Genomic DNA, 24,966 nt, shown 5'->3' on the forward strand with positions numbered 1-24,966 from the left:
GCCGACAGATGCTTCTGCAAACACCCTGACATCTCGTGTTGCCAAGTGCCGCGTTCACTTCCAATAGCTCGGAAAGGCACACCTTCCTTATGTGTTTTGGCGGTAAAAAAACGCATTCAGCTGAAATTCTTTTACTTTTTACACTTGTGGCCGACTCAGACAAATGAAACTCGTTAAGAAGGACCACAGCTTTCGATTTTAATTTTGAGGGCTTAACAGAAACTTCAGCAAAGGACTTGTCAACGGCCATTATTGCCTTTTCATCAAACATTCCTTTTGCCATCACAACAAAATAGCCCTCCTTGTCAGCAACCACAAGACTCCGGTCATTCTTGGCAAAATAATCAACAGGAGGCAATCTTACATGGCCATTGTGCACCCGCTTGGTGGCACACACCTGCTTCGGCGCCGGGAGCTCGCCAAGACGCCTTCTGGGACCAGACATGTCTTTCAGCTGAGGAGAACTCGGGCACAAAGCAGTGTTTTGGGCCGAATTGCACAACTCGACGAAACTTTTCGGGAACCAAGCAGTCTCCAAGAATCATGCCCTCACCTTCGTTCTGTGCTTTTTTTTTTTAGGGTAAAGTTTGTCTGACGGAAGTCGACAGGAACTCAGTCAGTTGAACGGCCTGCTTATCCCAGTCTTTGAACTTGTTTGCAGACCGACGACGTTCCGCATGAATCGCACAGCAGGCACGAAGGCAGTCCTTGAAGAACCACGTTTGCCGCCACCACTCCGCTCTGCGGGCTCTTTTCAGTGTTCTACTTTCAATTTTACTGACCCGGCGCTTCTGCGGTATGTTTTTGTCGTGGTTGCGGTATGTGTTTGTCGTGCGAGGTCAGCTTCTCGGCACGCACGAGCGCAAGTCTGCCCCCAGGAACTTCAAGGCATTTTCGGCTGGCTGAAACCTTCGCCGAGTCACTCAGCAGGTTTGTGCCGCATTCTTCGTTCGGAGTGGTGGCGGCAAGCGCGGTTCTTGTATTCTAATCAGGTGTCAAGTTTTGATCTTTGTTTTATACCTTCAATGGCTTTATATTTTAGTTTTGGATCTAAGCTTGTCCAGTGTTTTCCTCTCCTTTGTCCTGTTATTTGTGCGCTGCGAAGATTAGACACAAGTGCTTTTTAAACACACAGACCATGCTACCAGTGAACTTGCCGAAGCCTTCCATATCCGGATTAGGGGTTCGGAGTGTATAAGTCACCCGTCACTGGGCATTTTAGATAAAGAAGTGTTACTTGTTATGAAGATGGGTTAGAAGAAAAAATGAAAAGAGAAGAAAGGAAAGAGGGGAGCGGCGGTTGTCCTCATGTACGGCATGTCCGACGGTCACACGTTCCTGATTGCTGGGTCTTGGCAGGGTATATGTGTGCTTTCGATTTTAATAAAACTTTCAGCTGATTACAAGCGCTTGTGTCGTTTCCCTTTTTCCTCCGTATGTCATTCTGCGCTTAAGTTTTATTCATCCTGGGTAATTCGCTAGTAATAGCTGGGCTGACAAATGATGCAAATGTATTTTGAATAGCACGTTTGAGAACGCGATGATTTCATGGGGCTGCTCGAGCGCCTCATGGCCATGCGTCCTGCATCTTGTCGTCGTTCCGCAGCGGCCACAGCCCGGCAGCTCTCACGCGAGAACTGTTCGCGGCGGGAAAGGACACGGCCATGGAGGCTACCGTGCCCGGTGCCGTAAAGGGCTGGTTCGACGTCCTGCGACACTGCGGCAGCGGAAAGGTATGTTGCCAACAATGCCCTTTTCTTGCGTCGATAACAAAGCGCAGCTTCTGGGAGACATCACCAGTTATACGCCTTGCAAACTTCAAGTGTGGCATAAGTTGTGGAGATGGCTACAAGCTACATTTGACCACTGCCTTCCAATGCATGAGCTAGACCAGCGTAAAACAACTGTTTAACGCTTCTTGAACAAGCTTCGTGTGCTAATTCAACGCCGAACAAAAATATGGTATTATCGCATTAAAAAATCAGAGCACCGGTTAGAGGAGCTTGCGTATGTTTATTCTGATATGAAGTTTATACAATGTCCGTCGCGGTGTGCTGAGTAGTTATCACAATCACAAGGTAGGTGCAGCCGAACCCTCTCTTAGTGCGCATCACCCTCGCGGTCGTTGAGGGTGGTTTGACGGCGGCGACGGGGACGGCGTTTTCACCAAGTGAGAGAAGACAGAAAGAAAACGGACTAGAAAATTGTAACAAAAGTGTGAGCGAAAGGGCAGTATGCCGAGCTCGTACGAGATGCTCGTCAGAACAGCTGGCCAAAGCGTGAGGGCAGGGTGGCACGCTCTGCTATGGCTTTTTCCTTCTCACTGCCTCCTCACACATTCGCCGTGCGTCGCTGCCGAATAGCGCCTTCCCCTCAAACTTTCGCCAGAGCTGCTCCTACATTCATGGGTCATCAGAACCACGTCACATTTGCCGCGGGAAGTTCAAACGCGATTTCCAACAACATGCTCTCCGGCGGGAGAGAGAGAGAGAGAGAACAAACTTTATTGAGCATTCTAGAGCAGTTTAGGCGCTTGATGGGGTGGTGCCCTCTTCTCGGGCCCCATATGTTTCCAGGTACTCCTGGCCTCTGGTGATCAGCGCAATCTGTTCTTCCAGGGCAGGGCTGGACAACAAGGTCTCCCATCGCTCAGGGTTGGTGTGAGGGGGGGGGGAAGAGGTGGTGGGATGAACTTGGGAAAATTGCACTCTCCCATTATGTGTTAGAGTGTGCCCAGTTGTCTGCAGTTGGGACATTCTTTCTCGTATCTATCTGGGTAGAACTTGTTTAGGAGATAAGGGTGGGGGAACGACCCGGCTTGAACTTGTCTATATATGACATGCTGCGTTCTGCTTAGAGAATGGTGTGGTTTAGGATATCGCTTCCTTCCGGCTTTATAGTGACTGACTACGTCCTTGTAGCTCGTTATGGGTTGCGGTTCCTGCCCCTCTGCCCGGCTGATTACGGTGACGCGCTGCGAGATAAGGGCCGAGCAGCGCACGCCGCCGTGCGTTCGCTGATCACACAATCACTTCCTCAGACGCAGCCGTGACTTAGAAGACTGCAGTTCGCGCTATCCCCAGATTTTGCATTAGGGAGCATAGTAATCGTCAGTGTTTTGTCGTGCATGCTGTCCGAAATCGTCATTTGAACAGTGAACATGTTTAGCGCTCTTCTGCTTCGTTCTTGTGATATTGAGACCAAGACTGGAGCCCAAAGAGAACTTGTATATTTCTGAAAAATTTATTCAATGCAAAAAAAGCTTCGACAGCACTGCGCCCATTCTTGAAGATTTCTGTTCCATTCGCGCAAAATATTTCTTGCGTTGAAGTGAATGACGGCCCATCCTCACTAAATTTTGAATTCATACTTGCTACGAAACAAACAATACCAGTGATTTTATACCGGTCAGCATGCGAGTACTTGCTACGTCTACTAAGCTTAGGGCTAGTTCGGCCACCACCGATGGGGCGGCGCCACCGAGTCAACCATCGAAGCACGGCTCCCAGGTTCTACGAGGACGAATACGGCTGCAGACACCCCGCTCGTATCTCAATGCGCTATGAGTCAGCAAGAAGCTCACTTTCTACCCACGGACAAGGGTCGGATAACCCAAACCCGCTTTTACAACCCAAGCAGGCTCTACCATCTCCTACGCCAAACCGGGAGATTAGCACCGAACGGGGCAACGAACACTTGGAATTCTTGAAATGCCCATACAAGCCGTGGAGATTAACTAAGTTATAACTCAGCTAAGCACGATACCTTTAAGGAAGTAGTCGCAGCAGCAGTTGTGTCGGAAGGCTCACGCTGCTATGCTGCGAAGTTTTTGTGTCACCTTTGCAGATCAGTGTAATTTCTGGCTGATCTATTCTTAGGCCCATTCCGCAACTGCTGCTGTGGGTTCTGGAATTGCTGCAGTGCATTTCTGTTTCTTGGAGCTACTCTAAATGGTGCCTACTCATGCGGAAATCACCAAACTCATTGAAAAGCTCGAGGCTGCATCCGCACCGAGGCGCTGCCCCGTCCGTTTCTGCTCTCGGGCAAACAAACAAGATTACTTTGCAACGGCGGGAAGCACAAAGGATCTCGGGTTCCGGAGCAGAGTCCTTGAAGAACACTTGACCATTGAAAACAAGAGACTGTTCACCAAAGCCCAGGCTGTGAAAAAAAAAATGCGCGCCAATCTACCCTGTGACGGTGGTTGGATAGCGAAGCTCTAAACGACGCCCATGCGATTACTCATGTGACGTCACTTGAATTCACGCACATGGCTCTACAACGAGTGAAACTAGAAACAAGAGAAATGTACTTAACCACACCATTTATTACTTCAAACAGATATTCTTTGGCAAGACTAATCATTTCATGATTTATGAACAGTTGTTGGTTGAGTTGCATGGTAAGGCACATTAGTAAGAGACTCTTTTTGTAAAATTAAACTATATTAACATTCCTTTCCTTCAGGCACGTAGGAGGAAACTCCGTTTAGATTTCCTTTCCCTTGTCGTCAATAAAAAGCTTGGGCTAGACCACAGTAATTACCTAATTTCTTTGCCAAGAAGGTCTACACGCCACGATCACCTGGAAAAGTTTACGCCACATTTCGCTCGCACAGACCTGTTCAAGTCTCTTTTTTTCCCCAGACATTAAATTATTGGAACGCTGATATTCATTACGGTAGGGTGAACTCCCATACTTAATTTTATTGTTTATTGTGTATTGTTGTTTATGTTCTTGTTTTTTTTGGTCTTTTATTAAAACGCCTGTCCTGCGTAGACCTACAGAACGTCTGCAGTATGTAAATAAATAAATAAATAAATAAATAAATATTGCTCCACAGATGTTTGTGTGTACAGTGCGACACCACGGACCCCGAGCACCCATGTCTAGCCGTGCGTGGCACCGCCGTGTCCTGGAGGTTGAGCTGACGCCGAGTGCTTCGCAACACTCCGCTTTGGCCTGCGCTTCTCGTCGTAGGCGGCATCTCCGCCCGGGGGGAATCGGCAGCCGCCCCTTCATCTTTCACTTTCCCATCTTCTTTCCTGTCGCCTCGTTCCTTCTCCAGTTTACCTTTTCCCTTAGGGATAGGGTTAACCTCGCGTGGCGAATGACCCTGCGTTCAGCCATATTTGGTTATAGTCGTGGTGTATGGCTGGCGTGGGGTGTACTTGCTCGGGAGTTGCTGTCACCTCCCCTTGTCGGGCTCATTAGTGGGTGGCTGGCACCATGGCCGAACAGATTTTTGATTTCATGGCTTCTTTTTTCCGTTCAAGTGATCCCTCTCGAAAAAGAGGGGGCACCGACGCAACCGCGAAGCTCTTTATGAAAAATGTGAACAACTTCCCACGCTTCCACGTGGTGCACAGTAATGACTGATTGATTGTGGTGTTTAACACGCCGACGCAACGTGGGCGATGAGGCGTGCCGTAGTAGAGGGCTACGGATTAATTTTGACCACCTGGGGTTCTTTATCGTGCGCCGAAATCTCGTACACACGGGCGTTTTTGCTTTTCGCCTCCATCAGAAAAGTGGCCTCCGCGGCCGGTAATCGAACCCGCGACCTTGTGCTCAGCAGCACAACGCCTTAGCCCACAGTAGTGACACAGAAAAACCGCTCGACTCGTCTCGCCTTTTGTCGTTGCAAAGAAGTTACCAGCCACCATTGGTGAAGGCTACCACATCAAGAAGCTGGCAAACGGAGACCTCCTCCTCGAACAGCTCTAGAAACATCAATGTGAAAAACTGCCGCAACTAACGTCTTTGAAGACATCCCTCTAACCGTCAGTGAACACAGGTCACTGAATACAGTCCGTAGAGTCATCTCAGATGACGACCTAAAGTATATGTGGGAGGACCTTTTGGAAGGTCTAAAAGAACAGAACGTCACGATTGTCTAAAGAATCAAAATCAAGCAGGAACACAAAGAAATTGGTACTACGCACATCGTCTTCACCTTTGGATCAAGCATCCTTCCAGATTCTGTAGAGGTAGGGTACACAAAGATGAAACTGAGACCCCACGTACCAGACTCATGCCGATGCTACAAGTGCCAACACTACGGTCACGGCTCGCTGAGCTTCCAAGGTCAAGAGACATGCGCCAGATGGGCCTCCTGCGAACACCTTGCCGAGAAGTGCAAATCTGAACAATAACTCTGTGTGAACTGCAAGGGCAACCACGCAGCATACTCCCGTGCTTTCCCGGCATGGAAAAAAAAAGAAATAACCACACTCAAAGTGACAGAGAAACAAACATTTCACGAGGCAGGGAGGCGACGCTCACCGGCACATACCCGATCCTACTCCGCTGTGGTGCAAGCGGGCGCAGCCTCAAAGCGTTCTTCGGCGCCTGCTCAAGCCACACAGGGTGAGGCTTCAGCAAGGCCCCCTGCGCCCCCTTTCGGAGAGCCCTGGCTCCCGCCGCCACGGCGAACCGCCCTACCCTCCTAATTTCGCTACATTCTCGTCTCTACCACTCGTCGGTCTTTCCATCGTTCACTCGGTCACGAAGACGCCGACGCGGCTGAGCCTTCCCAGCCTTCCCAGCAATGCCTTCCCAGCAATTTATTTGTGTTAGGAGGTGAAGCAGACTTTAAGGGGATCTTTATAAGCTTGATCTTTCTAAGATGGCTTTCCCACATCGAGAGTTGCACAGTGAGTCACGTCAATGTTAGGAGGGAATAACTTTACAGAAAGTGGCTGTAACACTTGTTTTATTGAAACTATGCCAAAACAAGTTTTATGACAATTAGTCGCTCAGGCGACTCTAACACACCGCCGGGTTTTATATAGTTATCAATATTACATTTTTAATGCGATTGATTGCCCCAGGGCATAACAGGGAGGTTTATAGGTACAACATTGCACCAGTTGCACGCAGAAAGCCAAGAAGAGACCGGTAGTGGGCTCCCCACATCCAACGCTTAAGATCGGGGAATCTCCCAGAATGGTGCCCTGTGCCTCGGAGGTGTTGAATTCTGGCGTTTCTAAGACCTGAACAAGTACACACCAGGTGTTCAACGTCAGCTTCTGGCGCAGGAGTCACACAGAAGTGGCAGGTGTCCGCAAGCGGGGCGTGGTATCGGGCAGACCAAGCGTGGGTAACTGCTGGGAATAACGCCACCCCAACTCGAAGCCTCGCAGCAAGACCATCGTCCAGCGAGCGAGCCCACTGGGGAGGTCAGTTCCACGCAGTGGAAGTAAAGCACGCGTGGCGCGGCGGAGGGTCTCTTTTTCCACGAACAGTTTCTCTAGGGTAGATACTCGAAGTAGTGGTAGTGGCCGGGGGAGGTCTCTTCTGTGGCAGGCGTGATCTGCCACAGTGTGGGCAGAAAGCGTGTCCCGGAGAATCCATGAAACGCGGACAGGGCATGGATAAGTGTCCATAATCTCGTGAATGCGTGCGGCCAGGCTTGTACAACGCGCAAAGCGACACAAATCCCGAATCGCTGCTGTTGAGTCCGTGTAAAGTTTCAGCTTGTCCCCAGTAGTCAAAGTCGATGCAAGCGCCTGCAGGCCATCCCTAATGGCACTAAGTTCGGCTAGCAGGCTTTGGAGTGCACGGAGTGGCTCGTACGCGCAGCTTTGATTTAGGGCAGGGTAGGAGGGACACTTCAAGGCCGTGGTGGCGAAGCAGTCGTATGCCCCGGCGTCCACAGAAACCTGGACAACCAGCTCTTGCATCTCAGGCGCCCATTCAGGGACATGAAGGACGGCATCTGGGGGCTGTTGAAGGCCCGAGGTACGGACGAGTAGCCTCGTGAGATGCTTGCTGTCCGTCACCTGATGGAACAGCCAGGGCGGCCTTGCGGCGGAAAAGGCTGGCATCGTACTCGGCGGCTGGCCCATGTGCGCGGCGGGAGCTGCTGCCTGTGGAACCAGTCCACGTTTGAGCAGGCATGCGGAACGGCGCGGCGTCTGCTTGGAGCTGTGGGATTGGTGTTAGGCGGGGTAGTCCAGTATAGTGCGCATCGCGGCCCTGTTAATAGTCTCCAGCCGGTCCCAGTCCCCTTGCGTCATGTGCTGGAACTGTGCCTTGGACACGAGCCTTGGCTGCAGTACAGAACGTACTAGGAGACGGGCCATCGTCGAGCAGGCCCCGCCCGACTTCTGGGAGATGCGGCGAACAAGGTGGAGCAGTTGTCCGGCTTTGTGTCGAACAGATCGTATCCACTGAGCTGGCGACCCTGAGGCCGATATCTCTAAGCCCAGAGCCCGAAGGTGTCCGACAATGGGAATGGCGATACCGTTCAGTTGTAGGACCATCGGCGATACGGCAAGGGAGCGACGGCCCCAAGCGTTGGCGACTGTAAGTGCTGCAGTCTTCTCCTGAGAGAGGGTGAGGCCCAGATACTCACACCATTTCTGGCAGTATGTTAACGCTTGATGGAGGCAATCGGCTTGTTTTGGCAGGTCTGGATGGACTGTCCATACAGTGATGTCATCTGCGTATATGAGGAAATGCAGGTCTTGAATAGTGGCCAGGGGCCAGCCTAGCGGCACCAAGATGATGTTAAAAAGTAGCGGAGACAGAACAGACCCTTGTGGCACGCCTCGCACTGGTGTGAAGGAGCCGAAACGTCTACCGTAGATGCGTACGAAGAAAGAGCGGTGTTGTAGGAAGTGCCGGACAAAGACACATACTTTGTCTAGGAGGCGGAGACAACTTAGTACCTCTAAGATGGCAGCATGGCTAACATTATCATGCGCCTTGCATATGTCCATAGCTAGCACAGTCCTAACACGGCGAGAACGGGCTCCCACCAAAACCATAGATGACAGGTATTCCAAGCCATCCTCAGTACCAAGATGAGGCCTGAATCCTCAATCGCAGATTCTAAACAAACCTGTTTTGCTTCATGCACGCATTGGACTACGACCCGGTCAAAGCTCACGTTGAGGCTCGGCACCGCAGCTTTGCTGGTCATCCTTCTTCACAGAACGGAACGGAACTAAATTTTGAAAATTTTCCCAAATGAACTTTACCCTGTCATACCGTCTCTTATTTCTGGAACAAGATCTATAATATTGGGAGAAGAGAGTGTTCATGCGGGGTCGCTGGATCGGTGCCATGTCTATCATGGCCTGCAGTCGTTTCTTTTCAAAAGGGGGTGGAGGAATGCCGGTTCTCGTGATTTTTTTTTTTGCATCCGCTTTCTTGGTGCTAGGAAAGTGGTTTCTTCGCTTTCTCGAAATTCGTGAGAAAGACACAAGTTGAGGACATATTGATCGCCATTATAACCAAAATTCTATTTTGGCCGACCGCAGGGTGAAGGACTCTCTCATTGACCTTCACGCGATCTGCGCTTCCCAAGTCTATTCTTTGCTCCGAATATTGGTATGTTATCCCCGCATCGAGAGTATGACCGTCCCCTTCTTCTAGACTTGTCTATGCATGTCCATTCCGTTACCCTGTTGGTTCACCCTGTGTAAGTTCGTCTCGCGGTCAAAGTTGCGATGTTGAGAAGTGCCTTATGTGCTTTCCTGATGATGGTGTTCTTTGCACTTTCATCGGTGCGGGTAAATTGCGGCATGGTAGGCGCTGCAATATTCGGGTCATGATCAGTGGTTGCATGAGCAATCATTTCTTTTTCTCTTTTTTTGCGCTGCTCTGAGTTGGGCGTTTTGTTTGTGGGCAATTGATTAAATTTTTGGTTTTTGGTGATTGTGAGTTTGGCACTTCCGCTCGTCTCTATAGCAACGCCCATTCTTGTTACGTGACTGTTGCAGGGTGGCGAGTTGGGCGAGTTGGTGTACTTGCATCTTGGGGAACAGCGCGAACTAACAGGGACACAAAAAGAAAGAAGTGGACAGGACTAGCGCTGACTTTCAACTCGATTTATTGGAAAAGACGTAACTACTTATACTAACCCAGAATCCTCCTCCCCCACCACGCCACGTGCCCACACCAGCCAATGACATACTATCAAGGCCAAAACACTCCACTGTTGACAGCGCACATTTCTTAACACAAGAACACCTTATCGCGACGACCGCTCCAAATAACCAAATTCTTTTTCGTGCAGGACAACTGATGTTTCACTGATACAATCTCTCCCCCACTTGGAATCATACTACATCAGAAAGTGGGGGAGAGATTGTATCAGTGAAACATCAGTTGTCCTGCACTGGAGCGGTCGTCGCGATAAGGTGTTCTTGTGTTAAGAAATGTGCGCTGTCAACAGTGGAGTGTTTTGGCCTTGATAGTATGTCATTGGCTGGTGTGGGCACGTGGCGTGGTGGGGGAGGAGGATTCTGGGTTTGTATAAGTAGTTACGTCTTTTCCAATAAATCGAGTTGAAAGTCAGCGCTAGTCCTGTCCACTTCTTTCTTTTTGTGTCCCTGTTAGTTCGCGCTGTTCCCCAAGATACGTGACTGTTGTCTGGGAGGTCATCCGTACCTATTTTAGGGTGATTGTTAGCCTGGCCGCGTGGCGCCACCTGTCGTTTGCCAAACCGAATTCGCAGCGAAGACGGAACCATGAAAGTATTGAAAAGTATTTTGAAAACTTATGTGATTAGACGCTCTGTAGTGGGCTTTATTTTAGTTCTTTTATGCTGATAATCAACTTTGATTTTTGAGAAACCGACGTTAATCCTTTGCCCCCGGCCTTAATTCACGCAATGTTGGTGCCTGCAAAATTCCTACCAGAAAACATGCCCAGGTGGATCAGGGGGTAAGGCCTTGAACTTCTGATCCAAACGAAAACGCCCGTGTGTCGAGATTTCAGCGCAGGTTAAAGATCATAAAGAGGTCTGGATTCTTCCCAAGACATCTGCAACAGCGTGCCTCTTAGCCCACGTGTAGCTCCAGGGCATACATTACGTGAAATTGTACTTGTTATTTTCTGGTGTAAACACACTTTGGTGTGATGGCGTTAGTTGCGGACACGGCTAGCTATATACGGGGCTGCCTGGTATACTACCACCGACTGGGCATAGAACAAACTCCACCGCGCAGGCGCCGGACATGTTGAAAACGCGTGTCCCTTCCTTTGTATCCAACGTTGTATCATTGTCCTCCTTCCCAAACTTCTGTTACCGTTGCGCCACATAACACATTCAGCGGAGCCCCCGAATATTGCTGCCTCAGTCGTAGGTTCTGGGTGGCAGCGGCGACGTATTTCCGTGGACGCCTGATGAGCCCGGCTGATAGCGGGCGGCTAGGGGCACGAGGAAATAAAAAAAATGAGCCTAATGACGCTATCGCGTTGAAAATACGAAGAAAAAATAGCGAGCGCACTTCAGCCTGTGCCTCGTGAGGAGCGCCCGAAGTCGGCCAGATAGACGTTCCAGAACACTCTGCCCAGCGTTCGTGGTGTCATCTCTCGCGTGCTGTTTTGCTTGCCCGTTCAGGTGCGGTCGTGCCTGAAGTGGGGAGCACAGACACCGAGTTCGCGAAGCCCGTTCCCTTGGGTGCTAGCGCATGCTAACGAGCTCCGCTTTGGTACAGATGTAAGAAGCTGCGGACAAAACGGTCCGGCCCTGCGAGTCATGGAGAACTTTCTGCGGCAAGTTCTAAAATCCATGGGAGGTGCTTCAGCCGGGCCTCTGACAAACGGAGAGGGGACGCCAGCTTTGCTGTTCCTCCAACCTTCCACGACTACTGCAAACCACGCCAATTTTTTGTTTGTGGCTGAAATATTGGTTCTAACGTTGTTTTTTTTATTGCGATCACAAAAATTACATCCACGTCTATTATTTGTTAAAGAAACAGTGCTAATATCACTATAGAATTTATGCTCATAACAATAAAATATTATATCAGATTTGTAGCTATGGAACATTTTGCCGATGTGAAGCTTTCGTTGAAGAATTCTTTGAACGTTTTGCCAGGCGGCTGCATCGCGGGACAGAGAGGTGTCCACTTGTTGAGAGTGTGCATTATACACAAAAAGCTGCTTGGCGGTGACTCCTTTTAAATCCTCTTAAACATTCGGTGTTCCCCCACCAATACCCGCTCCAGCAAGGCTATGGCAGGTTTAAAGCCATTATAAAATAAAGTTGCCTGTATAAAATAGCCCTCAACGTTTTATTCATTGTTGAGTCCTCGCCTCTCTTCGGTGTCCTGTTTCAGGTATGCGTGGCCCAAGGAAGTCAAACTTCAACTGGCACCTAAGTGTATCCTCCAACAATATGTTTTTCTTAGTTTCGGGAAAAGATGGGCCACCACTGCACGTTTTAGAACTTAAATTCTATGAAACCAACATACAGACATCCAGGTAATATAGTATTGGCGCTATTGGGTTGTATTTTGAAGCCTATGGTATGGCGGTGGGACTTGTAGAGAGTGTGCTCTGATAGACGCCTCCATTTGCAGGTGTCGATGGCGGACGTATTGACGCCTGCCATACGACTTGCCCGCGGAGGCTTCCCGGTCGGCGTGGTCAATGCCGCCCAGTGGGGGACGTACGAGAAGAAGCTGTCCTCTATGGTGGGCGGTGGGTTCTTCCTGCCTCCGCCGCAGCCTGGAGAGGTTCGGCAGAACGAGCCGCTCGCAGAACTGCTCCAGGTGGGAAACTTAGTGATACTAAATGCGTCTTTTTGGATGTTTTTTGTAATATGTATCTGTTAATCTTAATTACACTCCGTGCCTTCAACTTTGTCATCGCCGGTGGGGGAGATGGTGGGAATTAGTGTTCCGAATAAATGTGGTCCTGTATAGCTGCTTCTTGAAAGTATACTAGCAAAGAGTCGAGAACCATCTTCCTGTGTTCTGTAGGCCCTCTGGGATGGGTCCACTCCCGCAGCGTTTTGCGGCCTGCCTTGATGAGAGCGGAGAGCATGGGCATGTGTTTGTAAACACGGTTTGCATCGCCCGGGTGTAGATGAAAGCGTGCCATGATATGCGGCGTTACGGCTGTGTTCGTCCGAATACGTGGGTGTGAAACCGTTGCCTACCGGTTATAACCGGATGGGATAGGGTCACCGTCATGGGGTAAACGAAGTCGGAGCGCTGCACGTCGCTCAGCACGTGCTTTGGCATCTGCTTCCTCATAGTCATACTCTAGGTCATTCCCTTCCTCTGCCAACTCGTAGAGCAAGAGCTCCAGAGAGGGAGGTGTTGACACTTGGAGAGCGCGGAAGACGTTCGTCGGTAGCGACGGAGACTTTTGACAATTATCGGTGTTGAAAAGCATCTCCCATGATGCCTTGAGTGCTTCTTCATGGCCCGGTATCCCTTTGTGGCCAAGGAATGGTAACTGCATGACCGATCGGTCGAAGATCTCTCGCCACTGCACGAATTCTTGCGACCATCCGACGGCGCGTATTATTTTTTCCGCATTCTCTCACGGCTTCCTTTGAGTCCCTGTAGAGCAGGAAAGTGGTTGGTGCTTCAGTGGGGTTTGTGACGGCAATTTTGTACACTTCTTCTATCGCTAGTTGTAAGGCCGTCAGTTCCGCTTTTTTCACAAACGGGGTCGAATGCGTTTTAACGTCGATGGTTAGCACTAGAAGGGGATCACATGATGAGATGTTAGATACAACATCTTCGGACAGCATTTTTAAACTGTCTAGAGGAGAAAGGTGCCTCCGGAACCCCGTTTGACATGGATGGAGTAGGCCTGTTGTTTCTCAATGCCATTGAATTCTTGCGAGAACCATTCTCTCCATAAGTTTCATATTAGAAATCATAGAAATAGGTCTCAGATTCTCTTTCTGCGTGAGTGGCTTGCCAGGCTTTGAAATGGGTACCACCCACGATTCCTTCGACTCATTAGGAGTATACAAGATTCCAAGATAGCATTGAGACAGTTGAAGAGTTGCTCCTTGTGCGCTTCCGGCAAGGTGCGACGGGTTGCGCAAGTGATCCCATTCAGACCGGCTGCGCCCGCTACTTTGGTTTTCTGAAGAGCTGCTAGAAGTTCGGTCATTGTAATCGGGTCGTTTAAGCTGGTGTTCATTTCAGGAGGCGTCGCACGTGGGAGAACCAGCCCTCTGGGCTGCACCCCAAGCGGGGTTTGGGGAAAGAAGAGTTGGCCAGCCTTGGTCGCAATATCAATCTCTGTGATGATCAGTCGAGGGGCGATGTTCTAGCCCGCCGTTTCGTTCTTTCTTTTGTCCTGCATGCCGCGAAATGTTGTCCAGACTTCGCTGGGCCAGGTTTGTGCGTTGAAGGCGGCCGATGCCAGTTATCGCACGAGAGCTGCAAGGAGTACTGACATGCCATCGCAGTTGCCTGGTTGAGGCACGATCGAAGCAGAGGTGTCCGCCCTCCTATGCGAAATTGCTGGAAGGCCCATAGATTTAGCAAATGTAGGCCGGGGCGGGTGCACCATCTTTGACAAGAACCGATTTTGTGGCCTCCCGCAGAGCAGTGCCAATGCATGTGTAGATGTGATCTGCAGGATCGCGTTCATTTGTAATTGTGCGAAATTTTTCCCATTTTATGAAAGCGGTCTGTCGTTTCTTTGGTATCGCTTGCAATGCCTGGCCGGTGGTTACTTCTGAGTGTGTCTAATCTGGTCTGCTTACAAGAAAATATACACTAATCAATGCAAGTGATTTAACAATAAATGCAGAGTCAAACTTAAACAACATACACAACTTGAATACACAACTTGAATGTTACAAAAAATTGGGTCATAACATGGAAAAAAATGCATCGTTAGACATGACTGTCACAGTATCTCGAGGTAGCCGATTCCAATTCGATATGGTCCTGGGGAAAAAAGACTTTCTTAGGACTTCTGTTTTACACTTCATTTCTCTTACCTTATTCTCATGATCCAAGCGTGAAGAGACATAATCAGGCCTAAAAAAGTATTTTTCTCGCTCTATGCCAGTCCTGGAGTGAAAGATATTATGAAATAACTTCAGCCTAAGAGCCCTTCTACGTTCTTCTAATGGTTCCCATCCAACAATCTCTTTCGCACGCGATACACTGAAATTCCTAGTGTAATTTCGGAACACAAAACGGGCCGCTAAGTTTTGCACTCTTTCTAACTTCTGGATGTCATTCTTTAGCCAAGGGTCCCATACAGTGCAAGCATAATCAAGAATAGAGCGAACATTCATAATATACAGTAGCTGCTTAGTTTGGAATGGATAATGTTTTGTATTGCGTCGCAAGAATCCTAATACTCGACATGCCTTGGCGGAAATATATTCAATATGGCGGTGCCACGACAGAGTGGAGGTAAAGAAAACACCAAGATACTTGAACTCAGGTACATATGAAAGCTGCTCAGAGTTAATTGTGTATTTAACTTGATAGGGAGTACGTTTTCTTGAAAAACACAAATGTAGTTTTCTGCAAATTTATACGCATACCCCATTTTTTGCACCACTCTGCAACCCTATTTAGGTCATCTTGCAAGGCAAAACAATCACTCGTATTATGAATAACTCTATATAACACGCAATCATCAGCGAATAATCTGACATGAGACGAGATGTGAACACTTAGATCATTTATGTAAATTAAGAACAACAGAGGGCCCAAAACAGATCCCTGGGGTACACCTGATGTTACTTCTATCTCGTGCGAGTGTTGACTGTTTAATACTACTTTCCGGTGCCTTGAGGTTAAATATTCCTGAATCCAAGAAATAACTGATTTATTCAAATTATACCAAGATAACTTTTGTATCAACAAATCATGCGGAACAACGTCAAAAGCTTTTTTAAAATCCAGGAAAACTGAATCAACCGAGCAGCCGTTACCTAATGCACTTGCTACATCGTGAGTAAGCTCTGTTAGCTGAGTAACGCAGGAAAAACCGGTACGAAATCCGTGTTGACAAGGGCTTAGCAAGGAGAATCTGTTTAAGTGATTAATAATGTTAGTAAAGAGTATATGCTCAAATACTTTGCACACAATACTTGTCAAGGAAATCGGCCGGTAATTGCAAACTCTGTTACGGGGTCCAGACTTGTGCACAGGAACAACATTTGCATCTTTCCAATCTTCAGGTAAGGCACTTTCTTGTAAGGACTTGTTGAAAATATTGCAAAGATACTTCGAAATTGACTCAGCGCACGGAGACAGTACTGCAGCCGGTAAACCATCAGGTCCACAAGCCTTCCCTACATCCAATCTCTTCAGTAGCATTTCAATTCCTCTCCGATCTATTTCAATGTCTTCCATGGGTTGGCCGCCCATTTTGCCGTAATCCATGTTTACAGTATTGGCACTTCCACGTGCCGAAAACACGGAAGCAAAGCACGAATTAAAGCAGTTTGCTTTGGCAAGGTTGTCATGAACAATGCTGCCGGAGTCATCTATTGGGGGAATCGATACGTCGTCTTTTCTGTTAATTTTGATGAGCTTCCAGAACAACTTAGGCTAGCTTTTAATACGCGAGTGAAAAGAACCAAAAAATTTGTTCTTAGCCTGTTTCACAGCAGTTTTCATTTCTTTTGTAAGCTGCCGCAATTTAAGCGTTCTTTCGGTTGACCGACTGGTTTTGCATTTTGCATAAGCATACTGCCTTCGTTTGGCGATTTTGCGCACTTCCTTTGTATACCACGGTTTATTTTTGCAGCGACGTGACGTCATCACCCGTGATGGCACATAACGTTCGCGAAGCTCATAAATTTTACTTTTAAATATGTGCCACAACGCGTGTACGTCACATGTTTCCGATAAGGTTTCAAAAACTGTAAAATACGCCTCTAATGCTCGGGATATATCATGTATACGGGCCTTTTTGTGTTACTATACACGCGGCGTTGGCCGCTATCTGCAATTTTAGCGTATCTGAAGTTCATGGTACAAACTATAGCATCGTGATCCCCTATTCCTGGTACAACCACCGTAGACTGTGCGGCCATGGGAACGTTTTTGAAAACAAGCTCTAATATATTGTTCCCACGTGTGGGTTGTAACACCAGCTGAGTCAATGCAAAGGAGTGGCATATCTTTATCATTTCTTTACTTGATGCATTTCCCGAGGTTTCAGTATTGTGTGGCTGCGACCAATCGATTTCAGGCAAATTGAAATCCCCTCCGACGACTTAGTCATCGGTGTCCATGGTCTCGATAGAATCATATAGGTCACTAAGCACTTTCACAGGGCTTCCAGGGGGGCGATAAAACGAACATAACGATAAAGATTTTCCATTCTTCAGTCTAATTTGAGCCCAAACAGACTCGCATTGGCCGACCTGAACTTCCAGCCTCCGGGAGTCAACTGTTTCGTGAATTAAAATAAAAACGCCTCCTCCACGACTACCGCGATCTTTCCTATAACAAACGTAACTTTCGGGAAATACTTCATTATCTCTTACGTCGCCGTCCAGCCAAGACTTAGTTCCAAGAACTGCACTTGGCTTAACCATTTCCAGGGGACTGGAAAACTCGTCTGTCTTATTCAGAATACTTCTGCACTTTACTACAAGTACAGTAAAGGGGGAGGGTTGTGGGCGTAACTGTCAGGCGGATGGTACAACCCTCTGAAGTGACTCATCATACATATACTTCTTTTTGTTTAAATATAGTGTGTCATACTTAAGGGTTACTTTATCGCCTTCAGTTCGATGAACCTTCGCGTACTCCCACAGCTGCTTCCTTGTTTCGCACATTTTGTGAAAAATCTTCCGATATGCTGAAATCAGTTTCCTTTACCTTTTTTGCATTTGCCAGTACCTCTTGCTTGTCTTTGAACGTGGTAAACTTCACAATGATCGGCCGGTTTTTTCCCGACTGGAATCTGCCCAGACGGTGGGCTCTTTCAATTTCTACAGCGTCCAATTCCATGTTCGACCGACAGATTTCCAAAACGTGTTTTTCAGACACTTGATACTTTTCATGCTCGTCGTTATCTTCCACGCCATAAAAGAGCAAGTTGCTCCTTCTGCTACGGTTTTCGAGGTCATCTACCTTACTAACCAGAGATTCTAGCTTAGCGTCTTGCAATACTCTGACTTCTTTGCACTCCCTGACAGTGTTCTGCAGTTCGTCAAGCCTAATTATTTGCGATTCAAGTTTAGCCATGCGCGCGTTTAGGTCGCTCATTGCCTTTTTATTATCAGGTTGATATTGCCCAATAGCCTTTAACTTAAGCTTAATCTCTTTCTGTCCATTCAAGAGCTGGTTTAGTATATCATCCCCTGGGCCCGGGTTTCGCTCGACATCACCGCACAGTAGAAGCAACAGGAGATAAAATGCGCAGCGCCGAAACAGAAAGAAATGGTGTCGCCTTCGGCAAGGTTTTTCGCGCACATTCAAGTTTGAACTAACACTTGCAAAAAGCTCTGGGGCTGAAACCGGCAAGGCAAGAATGATATGGGTGCATCGATGGGGCATTGACGCAAAAAGGGTCCGATAAGCACCTGCACGAAAAGCAAGACGTTCGTGAGCGGCGCAGTCATGGCCGCGCCGGTTTCACGCCCCGAAGGTTTGGAGAAGGTTTGGAGAAGCCCAAATAAGGTCCGGTCGTGTCTTGCTGGGACACGAACGTTGCTATGCTCGTAGGAACTTCAGGGAAGTTGAAAACTTCTGAGTGTGCACGTCGCATAGAGGCAAACTGCTGGGTACCTCTGAAGCGGGATATCAATGTGCGCTGTGCCAGCTCCCCACCAATAAGTACTGGGTGACCTTGCAGGGTCTGCGTGAGGGAGTTCCTCCATGGCTGCTTTATCCCCTGGGCCTTTAGTACACCGAAACAAATGCAACCGTCTCAACCCGGAGCTGAGTCTCCGCCGCCACAACTTCCCGATTCGGGTCGCACAGATATATGGTGTCATGTTGAGTTCGCGGTACGCACTTGGCGACAAGAGCGGCAGCCTGACCGTTGCAGACATCTGGCTGGACGTGTCACCGTTGTTTCACCCTCTGTTCGTTTTTCGAATGGCAGAGGCTCTATACTCATTGCATCCTCTCAGCGTAATATTAGAAGTGTTTGTTTCCTTTTGAAGCATATTGTTGGCATCTCGTCTCTTGCGAAGCGTTTATTTAGCTCAACGGATCGTGTGATCAGTCCGCGGCAGTTCCATTGCATCACTGTCACAGGTTGACCCGACCCGTTGCGCTGACTTGTCTAACGCATCATCACGGTGCACAGCACAGGCGCCTTCGAGGACCTCAGTGGGCATGATTCGGCTTGCGAGAGCAGCGTGCGGATCGACAAACACGTCCGAGACAAGGTGGGATTGGCCTGATACGGCTTCGTGGAGGAGTTGAGGCAAACGTTCCACGAGGGCCTTCTGTATTCCGTCCGCAATAATGGTTTTAATGGTGGTTTGATTCTGGAAAGCAATTATGGCTCTAACTTTAACTTTTGATTGGCGTAGGAGTGAATTTTGGTGACAAACGTCCACCCGCATTGTTGAATCTCATGGAGAGATTCGGACTGTAAGATCTGGGCCACCGGTGGAAGCGCCAAAGAGAATGGGTAGTTGAACCTGATCCTTCAGGTGACGATTGTGGATGCCCTGGGCGTTGTGATCGGCATTTGTCAACTGCTGCGCCTACGTAAGCAAAGGATTCTGAGCTGTAATGCCAGATGGCGGGGGCCGCTGAGTCTCCTGGCGGTGACCCTGACGCCGAAGGGTTGGGTGGTAAGGGTGGATATATTGAATCGATGAGTCTCGTGGCGGTGGTTCACGGCGCCCCTTCCGGCGGAAACTGACATCCGATGGTTGTGTGAGTACCGGAGGGGGTTCTGTGCTTTGTGGTGGCGACGACTGCGGTGGTATTGATGCCGATTGGTTTGCTAGAGATGTCGAGTGGTGTTCCGTGCCGTACTGAGGGGTTGAATCCCGCCATCCTATTCGGCGCGTGGTATTCTTGAGAGGTGTTCTGGATTCATCACTCTGCATAGACCCCTAAACGATTGGCGACGTGTCCGTCTGGCTCTAATGCGTTTGTTTGCTTCAATGCGCTTCTTTCAAGGTGGATCCATTGCTTCCAGGGAGCCACCGCAGTTCCTGCACTGGGCAGAACTACCTGTGCAGTCTGAGATGCCATCAGCGTGTTCTTTGTCGCACTTGGCACCACGGTGGTGTTGAGAATTGGGACACCTGTCTGGCTTACGCCCGATGTCATGACACAGATTACATATGTCTGAATTTGGCATGTACGGAGCAACTGCCATCATGCAGTTGTAGTACATGGCATAACGTGAGATACCTTTCCTTCAAACGTAATGAGGGCTGTTTTTCCCCGTCCGTCGTGCAGCCAAGATCCAGTGAGTGCGGCAAGAAAGGTTGTGCAGGAGTTCCCTTTCAGGATCGTTTGGGTCTATTCCATATATTACGCCGCGAACTTGGCCCCGAGAAAGGGCCTCGATAGGATTGCAGAAGGATTGTTGACGTTGAGATGCCGATCTACGTAATTCCGAGGAAGATGTCTAACACAAGTGATTGCCAAATAATGGCAGCTAACGTGCTAGATGACTCCAGAACACGAATTCTGTAGGCTCCAGGCGAGATGGATAGCGGCAAAGCCTTCGCGAGGCCAAGGTGTATATCTCGTGGCGAATAGTCCGACAGGCAGTGCCGTTCTCGTGGCCTGAGAATCAGTCTGTCGCGGCGTCGCAGGCAGCGCGCTCTTCGCGGGAACGCGGAATGGTCGGCGCGACTGCTCTTTTAGGGGCGAAGCTCCTTTTGCTCGGGGCAAGTCCCTCGTCACGCCGTCACCGTGTCCACTAGTTCTCGAGGCGACCGCTAGAGACGCAGCTGTGCAATAGTTCATAGGTCGCCCGCTAGATGGCGCGCCGCCGCTCAAGGCGGCGCGTCACAAGCTATACATCATGAACACCTTGGAAGCGAAGGCAGCGGCGCGGGCCCGCCGCCAAGACCCCGTGGGGAGAGCTCGCGAGGCCTAAGAAAGACGCCAGCGTCCGCAGCAATCGCAAGCCAGCACCAGCATCGATCCGGAGGCGGCGGCAGCGGCGAGGGCTCACGCAGCCGAAGCAAAGCGGGCCCGTCGAATAGCGGATCCCGAAGTGAGAGCCCGCGTAGCAGAGGCGGCACGCAAGCGGCGGGAGGAGAACCTGAAATCGGAGCGGGCGCGGGAAGATTGCATCGATATGTAAATAATAAACATTGTGTATAGAAGTATTGTAAAGGAGATAGTCGGCGTTCCGATAGAAGGCTGGACTTGTTTAATCACGAACGCGGCGTCGACGCAGGCGGGGTGAGCCGAAATGACCAGCTTTTCGCGAGACTGACACTGAACGAGCGCGTCCTCTTCCTCAAGCGGCATCCGGCGCAGCATGTCCACGTAGGGGGATTTGCCCGTTGTGGCGAAGCTCATCGAAGTTTTGATGGGCGCAACATGCTTACTACAATACCCCCGGCGGAAAGGGGAGCCATCTTGGCGACCTACGGGGAACACAAGACGAACGGGTCATAGTATGGCTTCAGCCTCGGGAAGTGAATCATCTCGCGACCACGACGTCGGCAGTCCGAGGTGGACGATACGGGTTCAACAACATAGTTCACAGGGGACGTTTGTTTCAGTACTCGGTAAGGCCCTTGGTATTGACAAAGAAATTTCGACGAAAGACCGGGAGCCGGGCACGCTACTGAAAGCATGACCAGTGATCCTTTCGTAAATGTTGGAGCAGTAATGGAGTCATCGTGACGCGCCTTTTGGCGTTGCTGCTCTACCGATGTAAATCTTCGGGCTAGCTGGCGACATTCCTCGGCGTGTCGAGCGATGTCAAACAGTGGTGCATACTCGGCGGCGTCAGGTCGGTACGGAAGTACTGTATCCAGCATTCAGGAGGGCTCACGACCATAGAGTAAAAAGAACGGCGAGAATAGTGTGGTCGCCTGCGTGGCCGTATTATAAGCATACGTCACGAAAGGAAGAACGAGGTCTCAGAGTGGTCCGAGGAGACGTACATGGCGATCATATCGCCAAGTGTGCGGTTAAATCTTTCGGTCTTGCCATTAGTCTGGGGGTGGTAGGACGTGCTCTTTCGGTGGACCACGTGGCACTCGGCTAGAAGGGCCTCCACGACTCCGGATAGAAAGGCGCGGCCTCTGTCGCTCAGTAGTTCGCGAGGAGCGCCGTGCCGAAGAACAAAACGGCGTAGAAGGAAAGACGCAACGTCCCGAGCCGAGGCGGCCGATAGCGCAGCTGTTTCGGCATACCGCGTTAAGTGATCACCGGCGACGATGATCCAGCGGTTACCGGCGGCTCTGCTTGGGAGTGGGCCGTAGAAATCGAGGTCGGAAGGCCGCGCTGGGCCTGAAGTAAAGCCAACCATGCTGGGCCGCATGGTTGGCTTCGGAAACTCCAACACGGCACGAAGTTTTCCCGGGTTCGGGAGGACACCGTCTTCTGAGACAACGTTTCCTAAAATGGTGAGTTTTCGAGCAGCGAAGCGGCACTTCTTAAGGTTCAGCTGCAGACCAGCGGAGGCAAGGCATGATAGCACTTGTTTGAGGCGTGTGAGATGGGTTGCAAAATCATGCGAAAACACGACTATGTCGTCTAAATAGCAGAGACACGTTTTCCATTTCAAGCCTCGCAGTACGTTGTCCATCATTCGTTCGAATGTGGCCGGCGCATTACAGAGTCCGAACGGCATGACGATGAACTCGTAAAGGCCATCGGGCGCCGTAAAAGCCGTCTTTGAACGATCAGCGTCGGCCATGGGCACTTGCCAGTAGCCGGATTTAAATTCTAATGACGAGAAAAACTCGGCTCCTTGCAGGCAGTCGAGCGCGTCGTCTATGCGAGGCAGCGGGTAAACGTCCTTGTCCGTCATTTTGTTCAGGCGAGGATAATCCACACAGAATCAAATAGAACCGTCCTTTTTTTTAACGAGAACCACAGGAGAAGCCCAAGGACTCACGGATGGTCAAATGACGTTGCGTTTCAGCATGTCCGCGACTTGTTCGTCAATGACACGCCGTTCGGTGGAGGACACGCGATAGGGTCGCTGTCGCAACGGCGCGTGCGTGCCGGTGTCGATCTCATGACACACAGTCGACGTGCGGCCCAACGCGGTGTCGTAGGATGAAGTGAGGCGGTGTAGAAGAGTAAGTAGCTCGTCACGGTCGGCCGAAGGAAGGTCGTCGTCAATGGCGCTTCTCAAAAGGGTGTCTGTCATCAGGTGTAGACTGAATACCAAGTGCAGTGATGTCAACGGGCGTCGATTCCTTGAATACACTGACAACTAGACCGGGATGCACTTCTACAGCGCCAAGGCATTCGCCGCGGAAAAGCGTGGCAGGGAACGACGTCGGGTTCGAAATAAGCATTGTGCCGGCAGCAGTTGCAATATCAAGAACGACGAACGGCAGCGACAACCCTTTGCGAGCACAAATAAGACCGGATGGCGCCAAGACGACTGTTGCACGACAACAGCACAAGCACAGATGAGCCAGGCGGAATGTTCGTGTTGTCGTTGACACGCAACTTGGCGGTTGCCTCATCCTGCGGGTTTTCTACCTCCGGAAGCAGCTCAACTTCAGCGCGATCACAGTCAATGATGGCGTGGTGGCGCGACAAAAAGTCCCATCCTAGAATCATGTTGTGAGAGCACGCCGACAAAACGATGAGCTCGACTACGTGCACAACCCCTTGAATTGTGCATGCAGCCAGCGGCTCCAACGGTTGTGCACTAGCGGTTGGGAGAGTAACACCACCTATAGGTGTCGTCACTTTTAGTAGCATTCGGCAAAGTTTCGCGTCAATAACAGACACCGCAGCTCCCGTGTCAATAAGCTCCAGGGTAGCAACACCATCTACACACACTTCGATTACATTGGACGGCGAACAATGAGGACTTGGGCATTTCGACGTCGACGCAGTTTGCGCCTCCGAAACTGCGGCGTCTAATTTTCTGGGTCATCGTTGGAAGAACGACGGCGCATCGGAGAGAGTGAGCGGCGTCATGGGGAAAGCGAACGACGGCTGATGAAGTCGCGGTTATCAGACGGAGCAGTCGTCGGCAGCCGGGTCGGAGCGTGCTCCATGGGCGGTGTTGGCGTATAGGGTAAGGGCCACGATGCCTTGCGCGCACCCGTCATGCCACGGCGGCAGTAACGTGCCACATAATAATAATAATAATCATAATAATAATAAGCCTTTGTTCGCATGACGTACATAACGCATACGTGACGCTGGAGGCCCGCGGAAAAAGCTGTCATAAAGGCAGCTTGACAAGGCCGCAGGCCCCCACATTGGCGGTTTTAGGCAGTGGTCAATAAAATCATAAAATTGGACATAAAAGCTATAAACCATATAAAACGCATTCGAATGAAAATTAGGCGGACATAAAGCGAAACAACACATTCAAATTCACCGGTATGGCATTACAAAACTCGGGAATACAAGCCACATGTGCCGAAACATAACACACATATACATAACATCATATCAAACAGTTCACAAAAAATTACGCCGGTAACAAAGCTAGGTGCACAAATGTTTCTTTCAAAAAGACACTTTCATTCTGACGACAGTCCTACAGTTAACAGCTGTGCAGCAAGACGTGCACACATATAGTAGCAAAAAGATAGCGTTGGTGAGACGGTTTTTCTGTTTTCGTTTTTCAGTTTCCAAAGTACTCGCGAAGTTTCCTGAAAGTAATCTTTTCGGGTCGATGTTTCCCTGAAGCAGTGTATTAGGCACTCTTGGCAGCCGGTTTTTTAACATTTGTAGTCCGTATGTTGTCCTACATGTGTCAACTTTCCATCTCTCGAAATGTCGCGTGCTATATGGGGTAGAGTGTTCTTTTAGCTTTGCTAGCTGGCCCAAAAACCCGGTATTATTTTTCAGGTCTTGATTATACTGTTTGCATAGGCGGTAATCATAAGCCCTAGTAACAGGCCTTATAGGTGTAGAATTATAGGTGTAGAATAAAGGTGCAGAAGGAAAGTGCGCCGGGACATTGGCGACAGCGCGCAAAACCCGTTTTTGGAGAATGTGCAACTTTTGTAGATTTGTTTGTGTCGTTGAGGCCCAGATTAAATGGCAACAGTTGAGCCTAGAACAGAATAAGGTGTTGTATAGTAACATCATTACATTACGTGGCAGTAAACTTGCGTTTCTGTATACG

At 49.6% G+C, this 24,966-nt stretch overlaps 1 protein-coding gene across 1 annotated transcript in view; it reads left to right on the plus strand.

The window, feature by feature from the left end:
• LOC144165177 (glutathione hydrolase-like YwrD proenzyme) overlaps positions 1-24,966 on the plus strand; it is a 118,058-nt gene that overhangs the window by 23,765 nt on the left and 69,327 nt on the right. The window contains exons 3-4 of the mRNA XM_077695288.1: positions 1,607-1,733; positions 12,321-12,512. Coding sequence (XP_077551414.1) covers positions 1,607-1,733; positions 12,321-12,512 — 319 coding nt within the window. The remainder of the gene's footprint in view (positions 1-1,606; positions 1,734-12,320; positions 12,513-24,966) is intronic.

Source organism: Haemaphysalis longicornis, unplaced genomic scaffold (genome assembly GCF_048455015.1).
Source record: "Haemaphysalis longicornis isolate Haplotype H1 unplaced genomic scaffold, Haemaphysalis longicornis Haplotype H1 scaffold_14, whole genome shotgun sequence".
Classification (NCBI taxonomy): Eukaryota; Metazoa; Arthropoda; class Arachnida; order Ixodida; family Ixodidae; genus Haemaphysalis; species Haemaphysalis longicornis.